The 24,758-nt window shown below is 35.3% G+C and overlaps 3 protein-coding genes and 5 non-coding genes across 8 annotated transcripts in view; 1 reads left to right on the top strand and 7 right to left on the bottom strand.

The window, feature by feature from the left end:
* Window positions 1-2,822, bottom strand: part of LOC108576047 (synapse-associated protein of 47 kDa) — a 124,236-nt gene extending 121,414 nt beyond the window's left edge. Inside the window, exon 1 of the mRNA XM_017938993.1 lies at window positions 2,520-2,822. Coding sequence (XP_017794482.1) covers window positions 2,520-2,650 — 131 coding nt within the window. The 5' untranslated portion in view covers window positions 2,651-2,822. The remainder of the gene's footprint in view (window positions 1-2,519) is intronic.
* Window positions 2,823-6,223: 3,401 nt separating this feature from the next.
* On the bottom strand, window positions 6,224-8,911 carry LOC108576018 (mitochondrial pyruvate carrier 3-like). The gene is made up of 4 exons (XM_017938961.1): window positions 8,681-8,911; window positions 8,013-8,053; window positions 7,060-7,256; window positions 6,224-6,915 (listed from the first exon to the last, which is right to left on the bottom strand). The coding sequence occupies exons 1-4, from the start codon at window positions 8,763-8,765 to the stop codon at window positions 6,855-6,857; spliced, it is 384 nt and encodes a 127-aa protein (XP_017794450.1). The 5' UTR covers window positions 8,766-8,911; the 3' UTR covers window positions 6,224-6,854.
* A 3,307-nt stretch (window positions 8,912-12,218) lies between these two features.
* On the bottom strand, window positions 12,219-18,047 carry LOC108576039 (apoptotic protease-activating factor 1). The gene is given in 12 exon segments (XM_017938983.1): window positions 12,219-12,731; window positions 12,814-13,226; window positions 13,305-14,176; window positions 14,252-14,304; window positions 14,412-15,494; window positions 15,592-15,721; window positions 15,803-16,035; window positions 16,038-16,367; window positions 16,440-16,577; window positions 16,907-17,081; window positions 17,221-17,458; window positions 17,992-18,047. Coding segments are annotated over 11 exon segments (4,128 nt in total). The 5' UTR covers window positions 17,409-17,458; window positions 17,992-18,047.
* A 460-nt stretch (window positions 18,048-18,507) lies between these two features.
* Trnae-cuc lies at window positions 18,508-18,579 on the top strand. Its single transcript has one exon. It is a non-coding gene; the product is annotated as a tRNA-Glu (tRNA).
* A 143-nt stretch (window positions 18,580-18,722) lies between these two features.
* Trnag-ucc lies at window positions 18,723-18,794 on the bottom strand. Its single transcript has one exon. It is a non-coding gene; the product is annotated as a tRNA-Gly (tRNA).
* Window positions 18,795-18,886: 92 nt separating this feature from the next.
* On the bottom strand, window positions 18,887-18,958 carry Trnag-ucc. The gene has a single exon. It is a non-coding gene; the product is annotated as a tRNA-Gly (tRNA).
* A 92-nt stretch (window positions 18,959-19,050) lies between these two features.
* Trnag-ucc lies at window positions 19,051-19,122 on the bottom strand. Its single transcript has one exon. It is a non-coding gene; the product is annotated as a tRNA-Gly (tRNA).
* Window positions 19,123-19,213: 91 nt separating this feature from the next.
* Window positions 19,214-19,285, bottom strand: Trnag-ucc. The gene has a single exon. It is a non-coding gene; the product is annotated as a tRNA-Gly (tRNA).
* Window positions 19,286-24,758: the final 5,473 nt, after the last annotated feature.

Raw genomic sequence — 24,758 nt, 5'->3', positions numbered from 1 at the left:
GCAATCATTTCGAATTACCTACAGCTACGCCGCGCGATTACCTTTCACACACGCAACGCCGTTCCCCAATAACTTACGCTTCGATGAAATAACAGATACACACCGTAATACATATCGATCGAAAAATTCACCAAAAACCCGGTGTATCGTTGAAACGTTAAAAAAAAAATAAATTAAAAATAATTTTCGTTAAAAACTGGAGAAAAGTAGAGAGAAGACAGAGAGAGAGAAAAAAACAAGTTACGAACCCTCATTAACATTCTACGAAATTGAACAGTTTCGTGGGAGGGCGGCCGCGGTGTTATCGATTGCGACCTATATAAAAGATTACGACCACTCCAACCACCCCCCACCCAACGCCCCCTCCTCCTCCTTTCAACCCTTCGTTTCATAGAAACATCGCAGTTTCTTCGTAAGCGAAACGAACCTCTATCTAGCTTTCCTTTTCCTCAAAATCCTTCCGTCGTTTCATCCGGCGGTTTAATCGTGTACACGCGTTATGTAACGAATTCTTAAAAAACATCGCCTTCGGTACACGTTTTAACAGGGAGAAGAATATTTTTTTCCCTCTAGCGAAATTTTCGAACGAAAACCCGAACCGAACGCACGCTGAAAAGTTTATCCCGGCAGCAACATTATATCCGAGGTTCCACTCTCTCTTGTCCTCTCGTGGAATAGAATCAGCGAAGCAATTGACCCGAGAATTACTAAATTATGCGCCACCTTTAACCAGGAGATCGACGTACTCCAGGGAAATTGTTTCGGTTACGCCGGAGCGATGAAAGTGACTACGACCTTTTCTCTATTTTTCTCGTATTTTTCTCTCTCACTCGGTTCGTTTTTAGTAGCAGAGATAGAATTAAAAGGTAGCTCGATAACGTGTATCCGGCTGGAAAGGTGGCCGGCCGGTACCGTCGCCGTGCTTTTTTTTTTTTTTTTCAACTCTTTTACTATTGGCTGCCTCTTGTCTAAATAAAAATACTCGGACGCGGTTGAACAGAGGGAATTAAATTAACGGGTGAAACCGCGACTCTTTGAGGGAGAGAAAAAAAAAAGAAAAAAGAGAGTAGAGAAATGGGGGGGACACGTCGTCTAGCTCCACTGGGTGACGCACAAACGATGTTCGAGCCGGCGTAAAGGTGAAAAATAAAAATCGAATTCGCGACGAATAGAAATGGGAAACCGGAGGAGACTTTCTAACCCGTGAGTCAGCCGGCTAACGGCGAAACAAACCATTTCTCACCGTCGATAAGAATACGCCTTTATGTGCGCCAAGATATATTTAGCTTCCGCTGGTATGTTTAACGAAGAAGATTGGAATGATTAATGGGGGAGAGGAAATGAGAATAAAATGAATAACAGAGGTTGAGAGGTGAATTTTTCATTAAAAGAAAAAAATTCATTCGACGATGCATTGATTTTCGTGTAACAGACGCCGACAGAGGGTTAACGTGCATCGCGAAATTTACTACGAGACGACCTATCACGACGCAGTTCTTCGTTCCGTGGAATCTCATTTCCGAGATGCATTTCACGTGACGTAATTTTTCGGGAATGGCCGTATAAATGTCGTGCACCGTGCACAAAATCCGCCCGATAACACTCGTGAGAACCGGCGACCGTCTCTCTCGCTGCCCTCTAAGCGGAAAATATGAAATATCTAACATGGCTGGTTACGCTGAAAAACGCACGAAAACGAGAGAAGCGTGATGTAATATTTAAAAGCTTGTAACGTTTGATAGCCGGGCACGTAAAACGAAAATGGGGAATATATTGCGACTGTATTTTACAAGCCGCGTCGCTTCGAATTACAGGATCAAGGGATAAACCGGGTGGATTCGTATTTTCTTGGCATTTCGAGAATATCGCGAAAAGATTTTCCGATGGTATCTTCGAAACGAACGTATCGTGTGAAGTTGAATTTTTTAATCGGTACGGTTCGAAGTTGTATCGTTTGATTAGTCGAGATAGCAATGGCGTAATTAGTATTCGTTGATATTCTTATTACGCAGAATAATTGTCACCGATTCCAGATAGGTCTTTATCTGTAAACCGTATCGGTTATTGACAACTGCGAAGATCGCACGGAAAGGTTAAGTGCAACGCAGTACTTTGAGTACATGTTAACCTCATTTTGATTCACGAAACGTCGTAACATCCTCGCCTAAGAAATACTTTACGTAAGCATAGAGACGAATGCTATCGATCTACTTTCAAAAAAGCATCGGCAGATCGAATCTGAAAGTTTCAACGCGCCGTACATATGCGCAAAAAGACCGTAGGTGCATTTCACGTCCGGTTAGAAATTACGCGTCTTTTGTCAAAAACAAACTCTCGCGTGTGACAAACAAGCGAGTTATCGTTGAAACGCAATACGCGTCCCTGTAAATGAAACAAAAGAGAAACGAACGTTACCGTGGCATAAACAAGATTAGCTTCGTCTACGAAACGTTGGAATGTCGAACTGGTTACAGCGTTCAATAGTGGAATAATAATTATAGGTTAATAACGATACTCACCTATCTTTTCTGTCCACATCTTCTCCTTCTGCAGATGCGGCAACTTTTTCTTCAGCCGGCACCTCTGTACCGGCGTCCTCCGCCTTTTTGCCCATCCACGTAGACACCTGATTCGTTAATCCGGTGAACATTTTCAATTCTAATGTAGCTTCAACACTTGAATGTGCGTGATATCTTGATCGCCTTCTCCGTCCTCTCTTCTATGCTAGCACAAACGTCACTGAAACCCTTACGGGACCGAATGACGGCAGAAACTTGTCCGCTTCGCTAGTCGCGCAACCACGAACTGCGTCGATTCTACGTACGGACGTGCCTTTTGTACTACAGCCGCGAACGGCGCAACTAGCCTGGAAGGGAAATGAGTTACAGTACTTCAATCGATTTTCCTCGGCATGCCGTGCGAAGCAGCGATCGTGAGACGTCGGCCGAAGCGGTTACCCCCCTCTACAACCGTCCTCTCTCGGTTACCCCCACTATACCGTCCTCGTGCTCTCACACAAGTATAGCGATAGTTTTGTCTGTGTGCGAAGCCTATTCGGCTTTTTCCGCCAATGATCTACGTCACCACGCGACGCTTGAGCAACCTGAGCGAATGAGTAACAATCAGGAGATTCCCTTTGAATCTCGGTGCGACGATGTTACTTTTTATTTTTAATTAATTTCTAATTTCACTTTGTAACTTTTCAGTGAAATAAAAAATTTGAGAAATATTGATGTGCAAGGCACTTAACAAGGAGACTACATACCTGACCTCCGAGGATTTTAACGAAATTTGGAGGGATGAATCTGAAGTCGAACAAATGACATTCTGTCAAATATTTCATTTCATTGTGTATTTTTTATAAACAATTGAAATTACTTCTATAAAACTTTGTATGTTTAATTTACGTTTAATAATCGACAGTAGGTGTGCGCTTAAAACGTTTGCTTCGTAAGTGAATATTGTACGTTTCGAGTCTTGAAGGGGAGGTAAAAGAATATTTTTTACTTTTATTTTAATTGATAAAATCTAATATTATTTTATTTTATGACATCTGCAATTTATTTATATAAATTATTGTAAGGCGCTGTGCGACGCGCCTAGACAACGACCACGGGACCCGAGCCGCCAGGGGGCTCTGGACAAGGGCGAGCGTAGGCTGCACCCCCACCTCACGGCTTGCAGGGTCCTAACGGCCGGAGAGCCATATAAAAACGGGAAAGAGGGCAGCAGCCCACACAATATCGCACGTAGTCATCGACGAGCGACCAACGTTATTTTAATATCAGTTATTTTGAACGCCTGTAATTCCTTAGTCTTACATAATTAATTTTAAAACTTCGAATAAAACATATTTTTACAAAAGATATAGTATTTGTACATATAAACTTAATACATAATTTTTGCCTACGATAAATATTTACACAATATACATATGTATAAACAATACACAATATATGTAAGTATAGATATATTAATCATATACTTATTGTATTAATTATGACAACTAGCGAGATGATACAAATTGTAAAAACAGTAGAAACAGAAATTTTTTGCAATGTGCAATATTAAATTACAATTACATTTGTTATTTTTTATATTTGGTGGAAAATAGACGCAGGTAGTTCATTGTGAATGAGTGATTATATTTTTATTATCTTCAAACGGTTGAAAAAACATAAAAGTAAAGATATAAAAATGAAGTAATGTGAAATTTTATCAATTAAAGTAAGAGTGAAAAAAATTCTTCATTGTACAAAGATCCGAACTCAGATTACCCGATTACGAAACAAACACCCTGTGCACTGGCTCACTGCCGATTGTTGAATAATGGCTAAACTTCTCAAGTTTTATAGAGTAATTTCAATTGTTTATAAAAAATGCGCATTGAGATGAAATATTTTATAGAATGCCATTTTTCGACATCTAGATTCATCCCTGCAAGTCTCATTAAAATCCTGGTGGGTGAGGTATGTAGACTCCTTGATAAGTGCTTTGCAGATCAATATTTCTCAAATGTTTTATTTCACTGAAATGTAACAAAATGAAATTACAAAATAATTAAAAATAAAAAGTAACACCGACGCACAGTGTTTCGACCAATGGACAAAAATTAGAAATTCAAAGTGTAAAATCTAAAAATTTTTTCATTTTAAAATATTAATAACAAACCGTAGTTTGTAATATTACCTATAATTTTGACTGAATACGTCCATTTGTTGTTAAAATTAAGACGTGAAATTTGCTTCATTAAAATCAGTGTATTTTTCAAATATGTGTCATTCACAGACCATTTGTGTTTTTGATTTGATTTTTATAGGTTGTGTTTAGTACCTAAATACCTTTGAGGCTGACAGAATTTGAATACAATAGTGATAAATTTTCCTAATTTTTTATGTAAAATTTTTATCAAATTTAACGAAACTTTAAAAAAAGTACCGAGTGATTTTTTGTATATTAATTTTGAACATATAAATCTTTATATTAATGTCAAATTTAACTGCTCAAATTTGCTCAAAATGAAGAAAATTGTCAAAATCGTTATTGACGCGTTCAGTATTCTAGCCGTCCTATCCTACTATTGTACGCGCTATTCAATTTTTTTATTATTCATATTGTTATTTAACTTCCTAATGAAAATTGCAAAACAAAAATAAAAGAGAAATTTTGAACGTATATAAAGTTGATATTTGTCTCTGAAACCCCTGTATGCGAAACGGCCGCTACTATTTTGCCGGTATTTCCGCGAAACTGATGAACAAATTTTTCAAATAAAAGTTAATCAGTATTCAGTTAACAATACATCGTGTTAATGAAAATTTACAAAAAAGTTTTTACTCGATAAAAAATATAGATCGCTACAATTTTTTTAAATGAAACCATATATTTTTTTATGTGCCAATCAATGCATATTTGAATTCTTTTCGAAAAAGTATTAGAGAGAACTTAGGTCGAAAATTGATTAATTTAGAAGTTTTAATTTTTGTCCCGAACGCTCATATACTCTAAACACTGCGTTTCACCGAGATTCAAAGGGAATCTCTTGATTATTGTTACTCGTGCACTTTCTTGAGCGGTAGATTATTGGCGGAAAGAGCCGAACAGGCTGCGCACACGGACAGAGCTATCGCTACATTGTGTGAGAGCACGGGGACGGTATAGTGGGAGACGGCGGTAGGTCATAGTGGGGGTAACTGCTTCCGCCGATGTCCCACGATTCTGGCAGCACTGGTGCGAAGTATAACGTGTGCAATCTAAGTTATAATTTATACAGGTTTGAAACCATATAAACAGAATGCCACACGAGACTAAATGTCCCTAGAGGTTCTAGGGATATTAATTTTCCGATTTAGGTATCATTTTTGGCGCTATATTTGAAACTGAAAATGTACCGTATAGTGTATTTTACGGAAATGTTTAAATTTATACAAGGCAGTTACAACATTATCGAACTCGGTATATAATTTGTACATTTCCTACTTCTTCGAATACTTCAGCATCAGTGTTGCGAATCGTTAAAACGAGTAAATTGTACATTATTACATAGAGGTAGATTTGTACGCAAACAAATTTACCTAAGTCTAATATATTACTACATATTGGTGTGCTATCGGTTGGTGTTTTAATTTACAATATACGCCTTTAAATGTTGTACTGCATTTCGGAATCATGCTATATATTCTGTTGGTACATTTGTACTTAGTTTAGGATTTAGAATTTATGCGTTGCTAGTGGAATAAAGATACGAACAGCACCTTAGGTTCGATATCACAGGTATTCGAGTCTTCCTTTTTCTTTTTTGGTATCGTGAATTTAAACATAATATTAATATTCGACGTTTTCTATTTTCCGATTATTAATATTTTAAACTTTGACTATTGGTATTCTATATTTGGTGTTTTACGTTCCCGAATTTTGGCATTGTATATTTGGTATCTCGACATTCTTGAATATGTTTGATTACAGTATTTGATTTTTTTTCTGTTATAACCCTGACTTGCAATTGCTTATCTTTTTGTATTTCGTAATTGCTTTTTTCTGTTATCATCATGATTGTTTCTGTCTGATGCACCCCTATTATATATATATATATATAACGTACATTTAATTAGAGAGAAGTATTTACAATTTTACTACGAAACTTTCATGATTACTGTAAGTTCATGCTCAAACCAATTATGAACCCGCGTCATTTTTCTAAAATTACGTTTGTTCTCTTTTTGTTCAGAGTTGTGTAACGGTCGAATACGTTCCACAAGTCACTAAAATATGCCTAACATTCTCTATATATATATACACATATATACATATATGTAGTTGTATCCCTAGGAATGTGCATTACTTCAATATAGTCACTATTTCTCCTTCGCCGTTGCTGCAGACTTTTCCTTTAAAGCTTCCTGTTCACGTTGGTACCTGAAAGAAATAATTTAATTAGATATTTAAAATATAGAAAAAAGAAAATCTTCTAATTAAATGCTATTTTTCTTAAAATATTATCTCTTAAAATTAAGGTCAAGTTAAAAAAATTTTTACGTAATATAGATGAAGGAAACTTACATTATTGCTCGACTAACTTGGTATAAAGATGTAATGGCCACGAAGAGATTTACACTAAAAAGGCTCCAGTTTTTCGGAGTGATCGCCAGCGAGTACCTGGTCCATATCACGCCAGTAACGCCCAAGGCACTTGATTGGCTAATGGAAATTTGGTTTGCTGGCCTCTGCAGATCACCGAGGCCAGCTACTACAAGTCCCTGCAATTTGAAAACTTCCGTTTAACATTTCCAAAATGTACGCCACAAAGGAGACAAATGAAAAGGAAAGGGACAGGAAAAATAACGAGTATTTCAATGTAAGAGGAACGGTTAATGAAAAGGTCAACAATCTAGGTCGCATTCAAACGGTTTACTTTACAAGATTGACCTATATTCAGCTAAATCGACCGTGATACGTTACAAGATATCGCGGGCGCGTGTAATTTTGATCTAAGAAATCTTTGGTTGTAAAATTCATAATTTTATACATATTAAAATTTTATTAGCTTAACGTGACATTTACGCGCGACTATATTGCTTTTTAACGTTGAGTTAAAACACGTGTATCGACAGTGTATTATCCATTGTATGCACCGTTGCGGAAGTATGTATAAAACACTGTTACGAAATGATCAAAGGTGATCGCAAAGCGACATTTATTTCTTTCGCAATATTTGCTATGACGAGCATTAGCAGCGCATTTGGATCAAGTCCATGCGGATACAACGTCTTCATAGTCGAGAAATATTTCTGTAACGTGTTTATTGCAGCCAACAGCAGAAAACCCGCGCATTTACTTGCTTTAGAATTGATTCGTTTATGCCAACTATATTACGCTTGTCCAGTGATTGAAAATCTAAACGTGCAGTTAATAGTTCGGTTGTTCTGTAACGATATCAAACGACATTACTATTGTAAAATGTATGTTATATAATAACATTCAGCATGACGTTAAATTTCAAAGATATTACTGACCCATTTAAAAGCTGGTGCCCAGAAGAATATAGTCTGCGGACCTGAAAGGGGAAAATAGGTCGATACTGCTGTTACATATTTCTTTTAATAGTTGAGGAATATATCGCTAGTATTAGCCTGGAAAGAAACAAAATACAAGTAATTCGTGACACAGCGATAATGATTGTGTCATCTGAATTTTAAGTAAAGATTAGAATCGTGTTTCATAATTTATGTATTACACAACCTCTCGTTCGAGCAAATTTCAAAATCCATTTACAAAAAATATAATCTGTGACAAACTTCAAGATGTTCGTTTAGTAGATATCGATGCATTATCGCGAAAGTTCTTTAGAACCGTTGACGCTGCGAAATTTTACAAGAAAATACGATAGAAGAAGTACATAAATGTAGCGAGCCTAGAATGTAGGGCACCGTGTCGTGGGATGACATTGATTCACATGTGCACGCGTGTTAACGACGGTCAAGTCCATCGAGTTCACAGAACTGCAGCACGAGAAATGACAAAAAAGTAGATGCCTGAAGTTCGTAAGGCGTTACGACAGTGTTTCTTTTTTTTTCGCCCGCCAAAACGAATGCACGCTGCTACAGTGACACGAAGAAAGATATACGCTCCTCACACGTGTTACGATTTCAGAAATCTAAATAATCATCGATAACTTACTAACCAGCTGGGTGATTCCACAGTGGCTGAAACTTTTGCGGCACACACTTGCCAATCGCGTTCATCGTGTTCTTGTAAACGACCGACATTGTTTATCGCGCGTTCACACGCCAATAACGTTAAAAAGAAAAAGAAAAAAAAAGTTAGAGACCCGACTGTTCGAAGATCTGTTACGAAACGAGTGAACGTGGAAATGACAAGCAACACGACGATCCGATCCGCACACTGAGACTGAATATCGCGAAGTGCGATATTAGTAGCTATGCTGGTCGCAAGGGTACTCCGCCCATTCCTTTCCCCGCACAGATTTCCGGGACCTGAAGCGCTATGCTGTGTACGTATATCTGTTCATTTGTGTACATCATTTGTATTCACACACTAGCATGGATTATTTAGGATCTCTTCGATCGATTAATACTGACGGATAATAGTGATGTAGTAATTAACCTACAACTATTGCCACAGGGAAGTACCTATGAACGATTATCGGTTAGAATCGATGCTCGAAATTAATACAATATATCGCAAAACTTCTTGTGTTCAACAACTTTTGATCGCATATCTATTGAAATAAAATTCATATTAATGATGCCTTCGTTTAAAATCATATAGCGTTATCTATTTTATCATTCAATTAAAGTTTTTAAATAGTTATGTTACAACATAATTTCAACAAGATTATCGTGATGTTAGAACTTGTCTGCTTAGAGATAAGATTGTAATTGAATGAAGTAATCACAATTACACTTATCTGTTAGACGATCTGCAATTATTCACATTCAATTAACGTCTGTATCAATGTATATATATTTACAGACGTTTGTAGATACTCAACTACCATTAATTCCGGAAACAAATTTACACGCATGTTAGAGCTGTGTTTTTGAATACGAATTATGCGCAACCTTGCCACCGATAAAGGAAATTCTCTATGCACGATCAACACTATTGATAATACATTATCAATAGCGAGGAATGTAGTAATCGACATTGGCCTAGAGTATAAAATTGAACACGGCAGAGTGCCAAATTCTATATTGCATGGTCATGCTAATCTATTAATATATTAACCACGTGTAGCTGTTTTGCATCGCGACATGGCGGAACATTGCAAACGTAATTCCGCTTTCAGTCCATTGATCTCGTGAGAAGGAAGTGTGAATGTGTATTTACACTGCTTTATTTACATTCAAATGTATACACTTTTTTATAACATCGAATAAAATGCAAAAAAGACTTAAATAATATAATAAATGCTATCAGAAATTGAGCTCGACGAGAGAGAATGCAAACTTTGTTTTCACTGATCAAATATTATGATCCCTCGATTCGTGATTGTTCACATCTCCCGTGAATTGCACCACAGTTAACACGAATACATTGATAGCATGTATTCCTATATCAAAACAATGACAAATATTTCGGCATATACATAACCATATATTTTCCATTGCATATACAGAATATATGTCAGAATACATGTAATATACTATGTTTTTTTGTTTTTTATTCAATTTTTATAAGGTTATTGTATACTGATACGTCGAAAACTTTTCGTCATGTTCTGTCATCTTTTGAAATATATATCTCATTAAAACCGAAAAAATCGACGCACTCAAATAAAATCTATGACATAAGAGCGAAGTATGATTTTATGTATGAATTGAAATACAGTGATTTATCTTTGTTGCGACTTCTTAGAACGTTTACAATTTTTATATTTGGTATGTAACATAAATGCATAAATTGTGTGCCATAAATTGATAGTTGTGCATACAATTAAAATATAGAAATTTGTTAAAAAATTCAATAAAACTTATGAACAAATTATCACTTGTTTTTAAATGCATATACCGTATATTTAAGGCACATAGTATAAAGTAACAGTAGAAAATAGTATTGACTTTATAGTTCAATGAACAGATGAAAGTCAAAGATATGGAAGATTTCCATAACTCATTAAATATGAATAATTTATACAGTAATGTTTTAACATTGATTATACATTTTTAGTAAACCATAAAATTTTTTATATTATTTAAATGTTAACTTAAATAATTTAATTCTCCAACATATTCCGAGTATGACATATTTTGCTAAATATGTCTTAAAAATTTCTTATTATTTAATAAAATCGTTATATCAAAATGCAAGATAATAGATTTCTTAATTATACAATTTGTAGTTCCATTATGTAATTGAAATATTTTATGCCTTAGTGTAGCACTTATAATAAAATTTCCAATCATTAAAATTACAAAATTACTTTTGTAATTTTTTTTTTGTATATTTTTGCGATACAACACAATTATTGTTCTTTACAAAAATGATGTATATGATACTAAAATATATTTTATATTGCAATAATACTTATGCATCAAATATATACTCATATATATTGTTCGGGAATATTGAGTGGCCTTCGATTTATGACACGGCCACGGTGAATCACGCTATTTTTGATTACGATTCAGCACGAAGACTGCAAGCCTTGCTGGTCTCTTAGAACCAGAAGGTTGCGGCAGTCGAAAGTTCTAACTATACATATATGCAAAGTTCAATAGCGAACAGCGGGTCATAAACCATGTGATAGCCACTCAGTAAAAGTTGCACATGAGCCTGACAAATCAGGCAAACGGAAGGTTCGTTTTCCCGGCTAATTTTCGTCAGTATCTCAAGCCTTCCTGAAGCGGGTGGAAAGGAAAACGACCAAGGGTACCTTTTTCCAACCGCTTGTCAGGAAGGCAGATCTGAGTTAGATAATGTAGAGTAAGAAGCAACTCGCAATCTGACTGCCGGACCTAATAGTTATTCATTCTACAAAGTACCATGAGTAAAATGTGTAAATACGAAGGGACAGCCCCTTCATAGACACACGTCTTATTTACACACACTCCCAGATCGAAAACGAGCCATTTCCGGACGCGGGTATATGTACTATATATTTGACATATTACTAAACTGGGGTATGATTATCTAAAATATGTAGAAAAGAGCACGTGTACAAAAAATAAGTAGAATAAAATGTATAAAATACGTTTAGTAAATTTAGTTATTTGAAACTAGTTATGAAAAACACACTGGACTTGAAATATGTGAATACTTTTAAAATTGATCTAAAAATTGTATTGTATGTAAGAACTAGTATAAAAAAAATGAAGTAAAAAACGGAACTGCAGTCTTCTATGTAAGGTTATGTGAATAAGAGATCTTTTAATTTTTTGATAAATGCAAGAGGCAGTGGTATTAGGATACTGTTGAGAACTTTACGTGCGTCCCATGTATAGTCTTGAGCATCAGTCAATTAAATTGCACAAAATCATTCGTACTCTAATACAATTGAAATTATAACCGTCAGCGTTATTCATATTTTCATTTTCCTATCTATAAAATACGTTGTTTCGATGTTGTAGCCAAATCTACCTTTTACAAAATTCGAAACTTTTACTTATTTGCAAGTAACGTTTTTACAAGTTATTGCACTTCTGCAATATTTAAATTTAAAACTGAATTATAAGTATATTCAATTAAAATAGTTATCGTTAATTGTATTCGCATAACGTGAAAGTACTAATAGATCCATATATATCAACTGTAACAAACTTTGTAAAATCGGCAGATATGCATACTTTTGTAAAATAGTTCGAAGGTAATTCGACAACAGCTAATAATGCTGAATGCCTAGGATCCTTACTTTCTTTAGATCTCCAAAACTTACTTAGATTAGGTACATCATTTGTCAAAGTATTATCTTCTAACTGATGTTGCATATCGCACATATGTGAGTCTACACTTTGACTAGCAGATATATGTGAGTTGACATATACTTTCCCATCAACAGAAGGAGTGCTAAAGCTGCGATTCATTATGTGTCGTATCCTTTTTGGTTTGCTCAGGTATATAGCCAAAGTAATATTCCACCAAACTAATTCTCCAGAACTTACAGAAAGTAAAATCGGTATTTCAACTGTAGAAGGTGCCCAATGTAACTGTGTAATGGAACTTGTATGAAAACATAATTTACGAATCTCCTCCTGCATCGATATATCGATAACCTAGAAATTAACGATAATATAATATTTGTTAACATTATTTGCATATATCATAGTTATTAAAATCGTTATAATGCAAGCTTACAGAAATTTCTCCACTTTCAAAACCGACAGCTAAATACTTCTCATTTTGTGAAATTTCGCAACATGTTAATTTGCAACTGTACTTTTTTCTAAAATGTTCCGTTATATTGATACTAACTGGTACTGTTCTTGTATCATATTGTAAATAATACAGAATCACATCTCCATTTTCATTCAACACAGTGAGAAACCTTTTTTCGTAACTCAGACAACTAAAAATGGTAACTATATCTGGACTTCCAACAGTTACTTTACGCCTTCGTAACCAATTACTTCCGCTGGCATACCAAATTCTTATAATACCATCTCGAGTTACTGTTAGTATATATTTTGTATCAATCTCATAGATTGAAATAACGTATCCTGTATCTTCAATTGAGTACGTTCGATTTATATTTACCCATACCTGCAAATGATAAAACATAGATTAAGGAAACATTAGCAAGATTTTGCAATTTCCAATATAATAAATATTTTGTGATTGTACCTCTATGTTATCTGTCGCTCTACAGATAATTACTTTGTGAACCGATGTATCTAATATATTTAAAATTTTGACTAATTCCACATTAGATTGAAAGGTTAATATACATTTGTTATTTTTCAGGGCTATATCACAGAAATTAACAATGCCTTTATCAGTAACATAAATTATTTCACGTTCATCAGATAAAATCAAATGACTTATTTTCCCATCAATCGGTTTACTTTCTGCTATTACTTTATCACCCCTTAATGCAATAATAGTATTTGAAAGCGTTTCTGTAACAACAGTATCTGGTGCACCTCCAAATCCCTGTACTAATGCATCAAACACAGGTTTTCTTATCGATGTATAAGTTCCCTGCACTGGAAGTTTCCATTTATGAAGTAATTGATTTTCACTGCCACAAATAACGTGATATCCTTCTTTTTTTAACCAGAATGTGTCTAAAGAACAGACACGACTTTTATAAGTAGCTATTGGCTGTTGTCCAACGTCCACTTTCCATATATTTATAAAACCACTCGAATCAGCCAAAACTATGTATTGGCCATCATTAGTCAAACTGGCACAAACATAAACACTCTTCTTATCTTCAACATTTGCTCTTATTTGCTTATTATAACTGTGCATGTGGTTGTTACTCGATCTAAACCATTTTATGTATACAGCCTTTTCTTCGGTAACAATGAATAAAGAATTATTTTGATTCGGTACACTGCGGAAAAAGATAATGTTCTTTTTTTGTAAATCTGGATTGTACTGTGATAAGTATTGGTACTCTTTGTCATATTTACAATATGATATTAAAACGCCATTTGTTTCATCCATTATATGGAGCAGATTACTTTCCATTGTAAATGCTATATTTTTAAGGTAACTGCTACTGCAAAAATTTATACCATCTTAACTGTATAAACATCAATGTATGAATAATCAAATTTAAAAATCTTACCTCTGTGGATTATGACTATGATCTTCTAATATATTTCCACAATGATCCCAAATCTAAAACAGCAAAAAAATATTGTACAATTATAATCTTATTTCATTTAATGAAAATTTATTTATATTTATTATTTATATTTAAATATATTTATTGTTTCTCTACTTACCCTTATTGTTCCTCTATTTGTACAGGCTGCAACATGATTGTTATCATGTGTAAATGTCATATCTAATATGGTTTCATCAGCAATAGAAAACGTTATTAAACTATCATCAGGAGGAATTGTACTAGTAAAAATTCCACTCCAAGAAGATTGTTTTTGTCTTGGACTCAATACAGCAATATTATGTTCATCATTTTCATGATCAGAAAGTCTAAAAAGTTTTACTATACCATGATCATCTAGTGATAAAAAACAATCTTCTTCATTAGATATAACAATTTTTTTTATTTTACTATTCTTATCATGTCCACTGAAAATCTTTTGCCCTTTGTAAACGCTATCCCACAAAAATATTTCACCTGATCCATTTCCGATTAAAATTAGATCTCGGTCATATGCGAAACATGTTGTGTATATTTCTGTTGACGTTTCTTCACTGCATGGCACATACATTTGACCTAATTTTTTGTTATGAAAAATATATAAATGTTTGGATCTTTCTCTTGCGAGTTTAATAGCAGTCTCTTTAACATATCCATCATAAGAATAATTCATAGCAATTTGTACTATATCCAAACACTTTTTGCGTCTATGTTCTACTATAATGCTTGCTTGTTCTTCTAAGAATTTTTCCAAGTCAGTAAAACGCACTTCATATATTGGATCATTATTTTTGGTAATGTATTTTCGATAATTGTTTAAATCAAACAACAAATTATTTAAACCACTGTTGACTACTGTTGCTTGGATAAAATCAAAATCTAAATATATTTTAGGAAACTCTTCATATAGATGTGCTTGCTGCAAATGATATCCAATATATGAATAAATGTAATTATCTGCTGGTAATTTCGAAAAATCATCATTGCAATATTTCCGATATTTTTCGATTAACGATTGATGCATTTTTATCAATTCATTTTTCGAAAATTTTTTCCGAAGATGACAAAGTAATAAGTCATGGACTCCGTAAATGTAACTGCGTAATTCGTCATTCCACTGTTTAGCTGCGAGTGACTTATGGCACAAGTCAAGCATCATTTCTTCAACTTGAAATGGACATCCTTCCCACAGAATTTGTAACGTCTATGAAGCGAGAACAGATCATATTGTACAAAAATCTACTGAATATTTTCGACATGGAAATATAAAATAGTATAATATAAATGTCATACTATTCTACCTGTGGTGTTATGTTAACATCTTCTCTAAAAATAACTAATTCTTCATAGCGTTTTCTCATATTAACTGGTAACTGTTCTATACACATATTAAAAATTGCTTCTTGTTTTTCCAAAAATTTTCTAATTACTCTGAAAAATTAAAAATTATTTAAAGTTATGTCAGTATGAAGTTATTCAAATATATGTATATTTATATGTTCAGAATATTACTGGTTATTTTCATCTCTATTTCTCAATGAATTTAAATAATATTTCCATCTGTCTGAACGTAATTTCATATCTTCTTTAAATTCCTCAAATTGAGCAGAAAACATAGCTATTAATAAAGGCATTCCTTTACATTCTTCATGAATTCGTTTTGCTTCCATAGGAAGCTTTTCTACTTCTGTATCTAATACTTTCGCAAAGAGGCCTAAAGTTTCTGTCATATATATATATATATAAAGAAAAAATAATTCACCGAAATCACGGAAGGTCTTTTGTCCAACACAAGATCAAGATCGGCTGTAATCACTAATGTTTTACATTCAAAATCAAATACTTCAATTATTTTACTATCACAAACATCATCTAAAATTAACAAAGCTTGACAATGATTTTCTCTGCTAAAATGATATTTCAAGAAATGGATTAATGAATCTTTCAATAGTTCTGGTTTTAATGATTCTGGTAATATTTCCAAATTTTTAACAAGATGATAAAGTCTGTTAAGCTGAATTAATATTTCTTCATCTGCTGAGCGTTTATATCCAAATTTAATCCAGTATACTTCATTCTGAAAGAAATATAAAAAATTATCTTTATTACAGCACAAAATTTTAATCAAAATAGTTGAAGTACAACTTACATAAAACAAATTTCTTACAAATTTAGTGTCCTTTAATGTACTAGCTGTTAAACATGATTTACCAAAACCTTTCATACCATGAAGCACAACATATCCATTTGGTTGTAGTTGTTCCAAATAATATTGTAACTGTTTTGTCTGAAATCATAAAGCATTAGTCAGATTTTATGTAAGAAGTATGCATAATTAATAAAATTAGCATAGCAGACAATATCCAACAATTTCCTTTTTGAACTTACATGATTGATTTCCATAAGCATGCACATAAAATATCAAATATCACATTTAGCAATAGAAAATAATTGTACATTATTAATATCAAGAGAACATGAAAATATTTTCATATATTTTATTATGAATGAAAGAATGAATAAATATTTATGTTATACAATGTGCTTAATCAACAGAGAATTGTATTAGAGTAACTTGTGTATCTTTAATGTTTTAGTGATATATATGACTTATACCTTTTGTTCCCTTACAACAGTTAGTGGTGAAATTGGAGGAAGGGTAGGTGTCCCCATATATTTTATGTCATTAAAACTTTTTCGATTTTCTTCAAGTTTGTCCATATCCTGACTTAACCATTCATAATGATGCCGTAATGCTTGACGAAAAATGTCAAATGCATATGGACCACGACTAAAAAATGAAACATAATAATAATTTGACAAGTAATTTATAAAGGAAACACTTATTGAAATATATTACTAAAGAAAATGAAATTGTTGAAAGCATTTCATTGTACGAATACAACTTTAATTACATGCACCAGTTATACCTTGGAAGAATATCCAACAAAATCTCAGCTTTTTGCTGTTTAGTAGTGCCAGTTTCAATTTCTGTTATGTGTTGTTCTGTTAATATATATTCTGATTGCAATGGCTTTATAATACCATTATGCACATCTATATCAACCACTATATTTTTTCTTAAAATTTTAAGAATATTTTGATGAAATTTATCCATCTTTGTGATGCTATGTGTCTTTTGTCATATTACTTTTGTTTGGTTTTTTACTGAAATTATTTATAAAAAAGGTAAATAAAAATTTTATTCCAATGTACAAGTTTTCAATTAATGAACAAATATCGGATACAGATTCTTATTTCTAAATATACTATTTCAAGGTCCTTAAACCATATAAATCTTGACAAGTGCTACATAAAGTTTTAGTTGCTTTCACCAAATAGGAAATATTAAGAAGGCACAAAATTAATTACATTTACGATACTGTTCTTTTATAAATGTACATATTTCATTAGTACAATTATTATTTTTAAATAACTTTAAACAAGAAAGATAAAATGTATATATATGTATATATATACAATTTCGGTTTTTTCTTAAAAATTATCACGTGACGACTTCCATTATCTAAAATACTTTGTAAGGATGGTTATCATTTATTTAACATACCGTTACTAACAATCTTAATATCAAATAGGATGTGGCAGGAGACTACTGCGGTCAATGACACCAAAACTAAATTTGAAGATAAGTCTCGTGGACGTCTGGCACGTTTTTAACAAGTGTTCAGTGAAAATCTTACCCTTGTTAAGGTCGCTTGTTCAAAATACGCAGCACTTCCGCGTTTCACGCAGCCTTTGTCTGATAAACGAAATAATCCTTCTAGCACCCGCTACACTATCACCTTGTCATCGAAAAATCACTGACACTATGCCGCGTGCCTGAGTCAAACAACACAGTTGCCACTGTTGCCAAATCTACCGAGCTCGTACATGATTGGATGTTGGTATCGTAAGATGTCAATTTTCCCGCCATTTCTAGCTCTTGAATCTTTTAAATAGGAAAATATTACGAACACATTCAAACTCAGTTAATAAGGTCATTGAAGTTCCAATGTCACGAAAATGTACAACGAAAAATAAAGATATTGTAAATGGAAGGTAAGAATCAATCTGTTTAATTCAGCACACTTAAATTACAATCAATGTAACGTTGTTGCGTATTAACTGCGATAAAATTGAATTCGTCAAAATATTTTATAACATTATATACAATGCTAACCATGTGGAACAAAAACTTGAACACTATAAAATATCTGTCCGATATGGTCTAGTGGCTAGGATACCTGGCTCTCACCCAGGAGGCTCGGGTTCGATTCCCGGTATCGGAAATATTATTTTTTTTTCAGATTTCAAACATTTTACCATCGCAAAATTTTTATTTACAATCGTATGTTTAAAATAAAAAAAATTTTAATGTTTTATAAGATGGAAGGAAAATTACGAAGGAAAAAGGGGCAAAAATAAATCCCACTGCGATGGCCGGGAATCGAACCCGGATCAACTGCTTGGAAGGCAACTATGCTGACCATTACACCACCATCGCAGTTGATATACTACATCTAGAAAATGACAGATACGGAATACATCACCTATATAAGGTAAATTCGCAATTCCTTTTATACAAAAAATAATCCCTGCGATGGCCGGGAATCGAACCCGGATCAACTGCTTGGAAGGCAACTATGCTGACCATTACACCACCATCGCAGTTGATGTTCCCCGTGTATAAAATAATACATAACGAACGTGTCACCTATATAAGGTAAAATTTATAATTTTCTTAAGCAAAAAATATCCTCTGCGATGGCCGGGAATCGAACCCGGATCAACTGCTTGGAAGGCAACTATGCTGACCATTACACCACCATCGCAGTTGAAATCCGAATGTATTAAAATAGTACAATACGAGGAAATCGTCTATACGAAGTAAAAGTACAAGTTTCTCGACAAAAAAGAAACCCCTGCGATGGCCGGGAATCGAACCCGGATCAACTGCTTGGAAGGCAACTATGCTGACCATTACACCACCATCGCAGTTGTTCAACTGTTTCTACGTAGAGAAATGTGAGGTCGCCACTTTACTAGTAAAACCATGAACGTAGTAACTTTCTTAGAGACTATTTTGCGTATTTATATTCACAATCCGTAGATGATGCACGATTTTCTTTTACAAAGCTTCATTTTTTTTTTCACGTTAAATTATATATGCTTGTTAAAAAAAAAAAGGAAGACTAGTTATATAAAATTAAATCCTATGGACCAATGTCCGTGTTCGAATAGCTGGCTTTAATGAGCACACGTGAACCATTGTTCTCTGTTCGCCAATTAAACAGAATTATCCATTGAGAACGATGCGTTTATTGTTAAAGCGCGGAGCAAACTGTGCTTTATCCCTAAAAATGAAAAAAGTTTGAATATCTGCCGCATATCGTCCGCGTACACCGTCGAAATGAAACTGAAGCGAGCGAGAAAAATCGAAACTCCCTCACCTAACCTCAATTTATACTGTAACAAACTTGAAGGGGGATATAACAATTGTATAGGAAAGGTTTGGCAATTTAAATTAATATACGCTAATAAAATAGTAATAAAATAAAAATAAAAAGTAAGATACACTAATTCGCCATATGACAATTAGGCAGCGATGAAAGGAAAACAGTTTGTTATAGAAATTTACTGAGTTTAAATGCAGGTTAGAAAAGAAAGACGAAGGTAGAGATAGATGTAGGTTTTGGTGGCAGGTGTAATTTAAAATAAAATATATTTAATAGAAAATAAAACCGTACAACTACACTGAATATAATTATACACAGGACTGTACTATTGAATTTTAAAATCACATTGACTCTCATTAACGAAATACGCTATGACTCTCTATTCCATACTGTCTACTACACTAACTTTTCCACTTTGACCTCGTGCACACATTTTCCAAGCTCTTTTATTCTTGCACTCCCACATTCTCTCTCTCTATTTCTACTTCCCTCTCATTCTAAGCAGATACTCCTCTGAGACACCCAGTCGTGTCTACCCAAATCCTTGACGCACCCTTTGTTCACACGATATTCTCAAGTACTTAATCCTGTCGTCGAATCACTTTACACGGTTTGGATTTTACGAATTTTCTTTATTTCTTAATAGTTGTCTTTACAATGTGGTTTTCGCGAATATAACGTGGACGGTCTAAACTGCCTGGTAATTCAATGTTGACTGCCTGTTCGCTTTTTCGAGGCTGCCTTTGTATTAAGAATTAGGGGGAATTTAGGATTGCGTCCGTTAGGTAAGGACCAGGAATGTGTAAGGATAATGAGCAGGACTCGTTAGGATCGAGGGTTCGATGGTTAGAAAGAAGAATTGCAGGGACAATGGTTAGGTAATGAACTTAAGGATTTGGTACAAAAAAAATGGGTAGAGTGCATCAGCTTGAAGGTCTGCCGGAGATAAGACAGGAATTCGGTGGGAAAGTGGAAAACGCGCAGGTAGTTGTCAAAACGGTACCTGGGATAAGGATCTAAGGGATGAGGATTCGACAATCCCAAACGTTCTTCTTTCGCACCTTTATCGCTCCAGCTCAAGTATTTTCCATTCACGCAACTGTCGTTCCAGACTAAACACGCACAGAAATTCGATCACTCGTACGTAGATAAAGACAGAAGTAGGGAAAATACTAGAAAAGAAAAATTGGTAGAAAACAGAACTGTTCGTACTCACGTGAGCCTGGGTGCCACATGTGTGGATGAATGCCTGCTGTTTAGGCTGTTCGAGGACGAAGGCAACATCCTTGAAAGTGAAGAGACAAAAGAAGGAAGACTGGAAAAAAAAGGCTGGGATGAGAAAGTTTGGAAAATTATTATAGAATGAGAATGAACGGAAGAGGGTTTGCAAAGCTCGTTAGTAGGGATGTGTTGACAGTGACGTAACTGTTAAAACACTTCACCAGTGCATGCGTTGCATATAAACTTCGAAATATTGCCGATCATTTAGGGATACAATGGAAGAAAGTTTCGCGTTCCATATCGCTCACTAATGAATTATTCGGTATTTTCACTTTCATCTGTTACCATTAATATACATATACGTTCGCTTATACGTATTTCTCCATCTATTTGTTCACAATGTTCTTTATTTTGTAACTTTTGTTTAGAAAATATATTCATGCCGAATTTGAAAATTTATATCACCATTTTTAATTCTTCCACCTTAATTTAATACTTAATGTTATCCTTGACGCACTTCCATCTTAATTTAATAAACCGAATTTTAAAACGATACCGCCAAAATAAGAAATTTGGTAGCCGTGGTTAAAAATTTACCGCCAGTCACCCATGTTACACATTAAAATCTGCCGTAGCCAAGGGGTTAAGGATAAAAAGAAACCTAAGCGCCTTCTCATTCCACAACTTTTTTATTTATTTTTTTTTTTTTTTGGTAAAATCTGTAGGGTAATTCCGGGAGAGACGGACCAGGCAAGTATTTCCTACATTATTCACCATTTGTTTTACGGAAAGCGATCGAGCGTGGCTTTCAGTGTTTCTTCTTCCATATCTGGCGGATAATGTAGGAAATCCTTGTCCGTCTCTCCCGAAATCACCCTAGTACTTCCTCCAATTTTTATTAAATCATATTTCGCATTTCGTCACGAACTTATAGAATGACCTAACACACTCACATCAGTAACAACCCTGAATAACCGTCGAAAATATCACAGCTCGAGCGAATTGTCGCCGAAAGATTGAATCATTCTTGAATAATCCTGCGTTAACCACTGTCGTTATTGTCCACGATACGAGATTGCGAGAATGAATTATTCGATTAGTACAACCGAAGCTCTCTGTTCGACTCGAATATAGAGGTGCGTACCAATGGCGGTGCGGCGTTGTACGCGCGAGACATGCGGCAAATTCGATTACGTTAGAAACAGCATTTGGCGTTCAGGCTGCATTAACCGTGCATTGGTTACTTGCTCGATTAATTTGTCGCGAATTCACCGTTGCAAACGACTCCGTTCCCATTCGCAAGATACGCACTCGTTCCCGTCCCTGTCATTTTTCCGCCACATCCGACAACACCAGGCAGGTATAGCAGATAAGTACACATACACACGCCAACTGGCTCTGCGTTGGAAATCGATAAACTCGCAGGGCCATTAAGACGGGACGAATCTAATTAAAGAGAGAAACGCCTGGTACACAGGGTTTACATAGGAAATAGGGGGAGGCAGAAACACAATTTCAATGACAATCTAAAATCAGACGAGCACACGATGTGGAAGCAAAAGGGGTGGAAAGTGTCACGAAAGTATTTCTCATCACCTGTGTAGTAAACTAATGACAGAGTACACTAATGGGTCCCCGATGCACGATGGTGAGAGCTCGATCATTATTATCCCCTCTGTTCGATGTTACCGATAAAATTACAGGTACATTAAGATACCATGGATACCACCGGGCCAATTCTATAATTATGAAAGGATCTCATTAGAAGAAGGTCCGTGAGTTGTGCGATTTACGGGGACGCGAGGTGGTGCGTTTATTCGCGAATTTGCATATCGCGTGTACACGACGATCGTGTACGTTTGTATAGATGTATGTATGTTCGAAGGGGTAGTTGTATATCTAAGCAAAGGCGCAAACACGTCGTATATTGTTCGAACAGAGGGAAGAATTACACAGAGCAGCGATTATTTTCTTCTCTCTTTCCCCAGCGATCTAACTTGCTGACGATCAAACGACCAAGTTTTCCATCGACACAGAGAACTCTCTACGCTTTTCAGTTTCTTCGTTCTTCCTCGGGGAATTTATATCCCGGACCGACAACGCGAGATTACTCGGAAGTTATACGGCGTATCTAACATTCGTTCCCGTTCCTTTCCGGTTCGGCCGGGCCGATAGCTTCGCGCACCAGTTTCGCGAAAAGTTTTTCAGAACGAAACTTGCCAAACGGGAGTTCGTTGCTCTATTCCCGCCGTTATTTATTTACGTTTTGTTTGCCCGTCGGCGGGCGGAGGAATTCGCGATCGAATGTAGGGGATGGAAAAGAGAGGAAGATATACGAGAATTGGACGAATATTGTTCGGTTCCAAGGGAAACCGTTAGTATGGACACCTTTTCGTGCATTGTCGCGAACGAGGTGAACCCTTTAGCTACTGCGAACTGGTCTGCGATGTCTTCAAGTATGCAATTATGCATTTTTGCGGTATTTCTTAGAGATACGGTCTTATAACGCGGTGGAAAAATTGCGATCGTCTTCGTTTAACACGATATTCTTTCAAATGGTTTCTGTATAGCACGACTTTATAAACTTGGCCAACTCTCGCATAGCACGTATGTTTCAAGTTTGCATTCTTGTACTGTTTTATTTAAAAAACTATCCGACTCTCGCCAGTTCTTGAGCACACGCAGTCCGAGAACACGGTTTCGATATAACACGGAATGAATTAACCGTTTGACCTACAACAACGTGTCAGACTCGTGGCAGAGATTCTGGTGAAGATGTGACCAAAATAGTTATATTTGTAATCCTAACTTTCGTTTGATTTTGTAAGATCAGGGATTCCTAAATGTAATTAATGTTTAACAGATTAGCTTTTGCAGCCTGATACAGTACTAAAATAGAAAATGGCCGACGCTTATATGCGTAGTCGGAAAAGAAATCATAGGTTAAGGGGTTAACCGCGTTGTAGGAGGGTTACGGGGAAACAAGTGCGAATCGAAACAAATGAAGACATTTCAGACAAATGAAACAAGAAAACAAGCGACCCACTATAGCGTCTTTTCGTTGAAAAACCTCATCCATAGGGAAGTCACTACACCAGCGCTTCCTCCCAAAAAATGACTTACAGGAAGCCACTATAGCAGCACACAGTAGTTAAAGGGTTAATATATTTATCCGTACCGTACCTTTGTTCTGTGCGATTCGTTCTTTATTGAACCTTCGCTAATTGTAAGCTGATATTTCCGTTATTCTTCCACTATTATCATCGTAATAAGCACTAATCGAGCCTTCGTAAAACTCGTCTCGTCTCATACCGCCAAATAAGAAAGTCCAGTACGAGGCACCGTTAAAGTGTGTTAACCAAAATTCACAATTCCGTGAAATTCCTCTACGTAAACAAATATCCTTCGATTTGACAGGATATCCGACGACCAGAGATTCTGCATGCCTCTTGTCCCTATCCTCTGGTTCCAACGACGTGCTCTCCTCTCACAGTCAGCCTCGTCCTGTCTCCTCTTCAAAGACCAGGCTGATTGTGAGAGGGTAAATTCGAACCTCTTAGGGGTTGATCGATCGCCACTAGTCTAAGCACTTCAAATAGTGTGATAGTGGTATGCGACCAGGAATGGCAATAACGTTGATAGGATGGTAATATGATTATCACCTGCGCGAGAGGACTCATAGCCGGTGTTACACGTATAATTAGAGATGGGATTGAAGAGGCTCTGTATAAGGGTTACAGGGGTGAGAGAGAGAGAGAGAGAGAGAGAGAGAGAGAGAGAGAGAGAGAGAG

Source organism: Habropoda laboriosa, unplaced genomic scaffold (assembly GCF_001263275.1).
Source record: "Habropoda laboriosa isolate 0110345459 unplaced genomic scaffold, ASM126327v1 scaffold309, whole genome shotgun sequence".
Lineage (NCBI taxonomy): Eukaryota > Metazoa > Arthropoda > Insecta > Hymenoptera > Apidae > Habropoda > Habropoda laboriosa.
The sequence above is the reverse complement of the archived record's forward strand: the minus strand, read 5'-3'. Positions and strand labels throughout refer to the sequence as shown.

Excerpts from the sequence above, each read along its gene's own strand:
- LOC108576018 (XM_017938961.1), bottom strand. The coding sequence starts at position 8,765 with ATGTCGGTCGTTTACAAGAACACGATGAACGCGATTGGCAAGTGTGTG. Across the intron at positions 7,257-8,012 it reads GGGCACCAGCTTTTAAATGG|GGACTTGTAGTAGCTGGCCT; the intron begins GTCAGTAATATC and ends TTCAAATTGCAG. Across the intron at positions 6,916-7,059 it reads CAAGTTAGTCGAGCAATAAT|GTACCAACGTGAACAGGAAG; the intron begins GTAAGTTTCCTT and ends TATTTCTTTCAG.